This window comes from Syngnathus floridae, chromosome 5, assembly GCF_059516105.1.
Source record: "Syngnathus floridae isolate MCC-2025c chromosome 5, RoL_Sflo_1.0, whole genome shotgun sequence".
Taxonomy (NCBI): Eukaryota; Metazoa; Chordata; class Actinopteri; order Syngnathiformes; family Syngnathidae; genus Syngnathus; species Syngnathus floridae.
Window position 1 is genome coordinate 21181440 of NC_142417.1, and position 6237 is coordinate 21187676.

At 53.0% G+C, this 6237-nt stretch overlaps 1 protein-coding gene across 1 annotated transcript; it reads right to left on the minus strand.

The window, feature by feature from the left end:
- Positions 1 to 215: 215 nt before the first annotated feature.
- On the minus strand, positions 216 to 3927 carry LOC148398530 (janus kinase and microtubule-interacting protein 3-like). The gene is made up of 10 exons (XM_088375395.1): positions 3408 to 3927; positions 3253 to 3323; positions 2556 to 3116; positions 2271 to 2333; positions 2086 to 2184; positions 1763 to 1996; positions 1577 to 1642; positions 1293 to 1370; positions 1003 to 1236; positions 216 to 923 (listed from the first exon to the last, which is right to left on the minus strand). Exons 3-10 carry the CDS (start codon positions 2622 to 2624, stop codon positions 807 to 809), a joined length of 960 nt encoding a protein of 319 aa, XP_088231521.1. The 5' UTR covers positions 2625 to 3116; positions 3253 to 3323; positions 3408 to 3927; the 3' UTR covers positions 216 to 806.
- Positions 3928 to 6237: the final 2310 nt, after the last annotated feature.

A 6237-nucleotide genomic window follows, 5' to 3' on the forward strand; every position in this document is an offset into this window, starting at 1 on the left:
AATTTCACCACATGCGCTTTTGACCAAAATACCAAATTGAACTCAAGTGAAGCCAACACGCACAACCCCCCCCCCCACACACACACACACAAATGTTGATATGAACATAAAAGAGCCGCATGCGGTTCGGGAGTTGCGGCTTGGCCAAACCTGTACTATACAACTTTATTTGTATAAAATTTTCACAACAGCTGTCACACAAACAAAGCGGGAAAAACCGAAGACGTGCGTGTTCCGCCCACGCTGGATTTATTTGCACCTTTGAAAAGACACCGTATTGCCGCAGATGTGGCAAAGAGTACTTTTGGGCATCTGAGACGGAAGGATGTCCAAAGCATCACGTCACCTGCTCTGGTAGGCATGGTGGTGGGACGTTGAGGTCAACCGCTTTGGGGTTGGCTGACTCTTTGATCGCAGGATGCCACACACTTGAAGACAGAAGCAGAAAAGCAGAGATAAATGCAAAATGTACTCACCGGTGACTCCAATTTTTTTCCCCCCTGAAGAAACAGCTGGACGGGTGGCCCCGGCTGGCCAGTGGGACTCTTGTTATTCTGACCCTTTTTAGTGCGCGTTTGGGGCAACAACCGTTTTTTGTGGCGCTCTCTTCTGGTTCAAAAGTGCCCTGCATGTGAATTTGCTTTTCCTGCCTTCTGATTGGATGAGCGCCGGTGTGACGCGGTGCCTCTGTCACCGTGGCGGGGGGTATACGTTGGCATCGGAGCGTCTGCCAACGTCTGAGACCGGCTGGCAGTGTATCGGAGGTGTCGAGTGCGGTGCCGCTGGAGCTCACTCACCAGCTGGTGTTAGGGCCACAGAATGAAGGCCAAGGAGAAGAATAGAAAGAGAAACAGAAACTTCTCCTCCAATTGTTTGATTTGTCTCTTCTGAGCTTCGATGAATTCTTTCAGCTCTTTGTTCCTCTAGGACGGACAAATGGAAAGTGGCATTCAAAAGCCAGTAAGCGTGCAAGTAAGTGCCGGGCTGGCTTTGGGCCCTTACCTGTTGCGCGCTGTGCAGCAGATCCATTCTCTCTTGGAGGATGCAAGCGTCGCGCTCCCTCAACTCGCACATCAGGGCTCGCTTCCATTGGTCCACGGCGCTCCTAAGCTCTTCTCTCTGATCCGCCGTCAGCACGTCATTCACGCCAGCGTGGCTGGCTTTTTCGCCGTCCGTGGCGGGGCAGTCCCGCTGCGGTAGCGCCTCGTACAACATGGCCTCCAGCTCCAGGATCCTCTGGGCCGCAATCCTCGTCCATCAGTGGTCCGGCGGGAGATTTGAGGGCGGCTTACCTTATGAGCCTGGTCCATGGAACACTTCCTGAAGTCCAACTCTTCATCCAGGTAGCCCTTCTGCTTGCAGAACATATCCTAGCACAGCTCAAGGTCAGAATTGTTGGGGCACATTGCCGGAGTTCCCCTTGGCTGATGTCGCGTGTCTGTCTACCTTCTCACTTTCAATGTCCAACATCTTCTGTTGAAGTGCTGACTTGGTCACTTTGATGTATTCTAACCACTGAGGAAAGGCTGCTGTCACATAAGCAGAATGCGAGAGCGTGCGTGGACGTGCGCGTTACCTTCTCGGCTAGGGTGAGAAGGGTCCTGGCGTGAATCACGACCACCTGCTCCTCGTTGGTGAGATTCTGCAAGAGCCCAAAGGCACAGCGTCAACAAGCTTCTTTCAGCGCAAAGCCTTCCAAAAGTCACATTTGAGCCGCCGAGTCTCGTGGAGTGCGAACATAAGGAGTTCGACATACACTTACGGCGTTATAGCCCAGGATGTCCAGCTTCTTCATCAGATCACTGATGACGATGTCCGGGGGAAAGGCGCAAGGAGCAATGTAAGGTGTTCTGGGACCTCGGGTTAAGGTTAGGGTTGCGAGGGACGCCTTACGTACGCTCACGCCCTCGGCCTCGCAGTAGATCTGCAAAGGGCTGAGGCCGTCTGGGAAACGGACTTGCAGAAACTTCAAGACGGGGGAGCGCCACTCCCTCTCCTGAAAGGCAGAGGCATGCATCCGTCCGTCCGTCCGTCCGTCCGTCCGTCACATCTCTGGCCTCAACACGCTTGTGCGAGTCTTCCCACCTCCAGCTCCAGGATGCGGAACTCAAGCAGTTCGTTTTGGTCTCGGATATCCTGGATGTGCTCTTTCAGACGCGCTTCTTCCGCCTCCATCCGCCTGACCTGAAAAGACAGTCAGACCTCATCTGCGGGGCTTCCCGACAGGTGTGACGCCAAGCGACTCCGCCCAGCGCCTTTCTTTCCGTCACCTTTTCGGCCAACTGCTGATTGCTCTGACGCAGCAGCTGCTTCTCCTCCACCCACTTGACATTCTAGAAGAGACAAACGCGTGGACAGCTTTGGAATGTTGTGTCATTTTCATCCACAAATTCTTTGGTTGACTGGAAAATGACATTTGCTTTTCTCCGCATTTTCCCAGCCACGTTCGGGGGGGGGGGGGGGGGGGGGGTTGGTCCAGTAATGCCAGACGGATGAGTGACTGAAGAATGTAGCTATTTTGTCTGAGAAAAAGGTGTGCTCATTGATGAGCTTACCTGTCCTTGTTGCTTCAGCGCTGACTCCAGATCTGCTACTCTGCTTTGATAGTGACCCATTTCTACCATCAGCTTTTCTCTGGTCTGAAAGGAGGAGGAGGGAGGCTCCTCCTCCTCCTTTCAGACCAGAGAACACCCGAGGCTGGGTGAGAACGGGGAGGCTGCGACCCGGCCGGGGGTTGCGGGAAGGGGCGCCACCTTGATCTCCTTCTCGGCGTCGTAGTCCCCTTTCGCTGGTCTGGGCTAGCAGAGCGTAGGCTCGTTGCAGCGCTTGATATTCTTGCGTCAGCTGGCGGTAGCGAAGCTCCGCCTCTTCATGCACACACCAATGCAACACAGCACTAGTACCAGAATCAGTCAGACCGGCGACAAAGCACCCGCGACGCAAAGACGAGTCCGATTCCAGGCTGAAGAGGAATGTTTGGTGTCAATACGCTGGCAGAAATGGCGGGCTACCTCTTCGGGTTCCGTGTCGGGGGTTCTGTCGGTGTGAAAAGACAAGGACGATCCGTCCGAGTCCACCAACACGTCTTCGTCGTAGCCGTAAAATGTTTCGATGACCTGCGGGCGCGGAAGCAAACATCTCTCTGAACAAACTGAAGCGACACCTCACGATGAATCGACGAGAGGAACGATAGCGAGAAAAAGGCCATTTCATCTTGCGCAACACCAAGCAGCCGCAAACAAACAGACTCACCTTGCAGGACCTCACGCTTTGTTCCTCCTCAGAGATTCTCGACGTCGGTATCGTAGCAGCAAATCTCTCTCCTGTCGACACAAATAATCCGCCTTTGAGATTCTTTGGATGCAAAGGGAACGAACGGCTCCGGCGCAGAAACAAACGCGACTCACAATGACATTTCTGACATGAGCTCCTGTCTCCAGAGCCTGAAAAACACGTCACCGGCGATGATTGGAGGGACGCTCGTCTTTTCCAAAAGTGACAACTACAGGGTGTGTCAGGGTTTTCCAGATTATCTTTATCGTATCATTGTGTTGCTTTGACTTTGACTGCGACCTGTAATAAATAATATTATTTATCCCTTATTTATCCCTATCGCTTATCCCTTCCTACACAAAGTCGTAAAACACCCCTTGCTATGTTTTGACTAGAGGTCAAGGGCTTCCTCTATTCAATCCACTCTTACACCCACCCTGTTTCTCTTAATTAAAATGCTCGTGCAGGAGCCGAGAGTCAGACTTCATTCGTACAACGGATGGACTCTCCACCTGCAGGTGTCCAAAAGAACTTACTTGTCTCCCGTGTGGTTCTTGCAAAATAAGTTGGAGCGAGCGCAACTCTAACAGGGTGCATTTTGCCACTAGCTGCCTACGGACAATGACGTCGCGCTCGCGGCTCATGGTTGACGGGCTGAGCAGCCGGGCAAGTCCGTCGTTTTCAGCGCACAGCGAGTGGCAAAGGCGCTGACAAAACGGGAGCTTTGAGCTGCTGAAAACGGCAAAACAAGTCTAAAGCGTGTTCAAACGCGTGCGCACAATGCTCCTGCTTGAAAGGTCGGAATTTAAGGGGCCAATTTTTTGGATGGCGGCCGCCGGCCAAGCTTTGGACGGAAAAGGTTTCCTGGCGACAGCGAGCGCGGCGCTGCCGTACGTGCACCGAGTCGCCTGCCTGAATACCTTGGACAAGTCGTCGATGATGTGCCGCTGCTCCACAACTTGAAGGAACTCCATTTCACCGTCCTGCTGGCCGCAACCGCGGTCCAGGTCATTGAGCGAACTAGGCCTTCTCTGTGGAACACAAATGCAGTGGACTCTGTTGGCACGCCGCCGTTGTCCGCGTCGACTTACCAAGCTTGCCATCTCCTCGTTCTCCTGGGTGACAAAGCGCACTTTGTTTTCAAGGCGACACAGCACCAGCGAGAGTTCTTCATTCTTCCTGCTCAGGCGTTTGTTTTTGTACAGGAGTGGCAGAAACTGGCTTTCTGTTTCTCTCAGTCGCTTTAGCTGCAAGCATGAAGTGCGGGATGTGAAAGACGCACAACACGCGGGCCAGAACGTATCCATTCCTTTTGCATCGGTTTGAACGGAATCGTGGCTTTGGCTCCCAATAAAAGACATCTACCAGGCAACCGACTCGCCGCGCCGCTCAACTAATAAGCAAGCGCAATGGGTGCCTCGCTGGATGGCGCGCATCAAACGTAGCGCAAACCTTCAAGCGTGCCGTCAATAAATTACCAGTTCATTGCGCTCTTCAGAAAGCAGGGCGTTTCGATCCTCCAGTTTCCTGATGACTGCGCTGAGCTCAGCGATTTTCAGATGAAACCGTCGCGTGTCCCGATCCTCCTGAGACTGAAAACGCCCCGCAACACACACACACAAGCACTCGTTCAAAGTTCAAAACTGTTTTTGTGCTACCTTCCTCCAGCAACGAACTAAGTCATGCGTACTGCAAGTGTGTGATGAGGTGGCTTACGCAATGAAGAGGATTGCTAGTAGCGGCGTTGACCCCACTTCCAGGGTAGTTTAGGCCCGCCCTTTGGGAATCCCTCAGGGCAGCGATCTGCTGCTCGGCAGCCTGAGTCTGCAGCTGAAGGCGGTGGACGTGGCCGGCCCCAGGGCTTCATCCAAAACACTAACCGCTCTGTCTTTCAGCTTGATCTCATCCGTCTGGATGTACAAACGGGGAGCGCTCAGGCAGGCGGGCAAACTCATTTGCCAGAATTGTGACAAAAACAAAGAGAGCAACCGGCCAATTTTTTTCTTGAATCGACTAGAACACCTTTGCTGTGACAAAAGCGAAGCGAGCAACCGGACATTTTCTTCTTGTGAAATAGAATAGAATGCCTTAGGTGTCATTGCACTGCAGGTATACAACGAAATTGGGAACATAGCCACGCACCGCGCATCTGATCAGTCCTACCAGTCGGCGGATCTCCCTCTCGCAGTCTCTCTTGGTTCGGCTCAGCTCCTCCCGATGCTGGTGATGAGCCGATCGGAGCTCGGCCGCTCGGGACTGCCAGGCCTGCTGGGCCGCTGCCAGGGCTTCTTCCGCGCTCCTGGTGGAGGCGACACCGCTCGGTCTCCCGACACCGCCGCGTCTCCTCCACCTCCGCCAGCAAAGCGCCCCCCCTCCTCACCTGAGCAGACATTGCGCCACACCGGGCCGTTGAGACCGCAACGGAGCGCCGCGACGCTTACTGGGGACAAGCTACACAATACGGTAGCGGCCGCATCGAAGCCCGACGTGGCGTGCGGATAGTCAGACACGGATAGAGCGGATCACCTTGTCCATGGAGCCGTCCCTCAGGCTGAGGACCAAGGCATTCAGTCGCTGGATCTCTCCATCTTTGATTTTGATCACTCTCATCAGCTCCATTTCATGCTGCCGCAGTAATGTCTCCCTGGTAATGGCTAACTCTTTCTGCTTCTCCTCATGGAGTTTGCTTTTGAGTTCCGTCATGGCGGCGGTGGCACGGTGGTGCTCCGCCCGCAGGTCCTGACTTCTCTCTCTCTCCAGACAGCTGACCTGACATGACTTAGACTTAGACAAACTTTATTGTCATCTTGTCTGCACATGGTGCATACAAAACGAAATTCCGTTGCATACGTCTTACAACAAAGTAGTGATATTGCAGTTGAATAGAAGTAACATATCCTATGAAAATATATATATATACATATATACTATATATATATATATATATATATATATATATATATA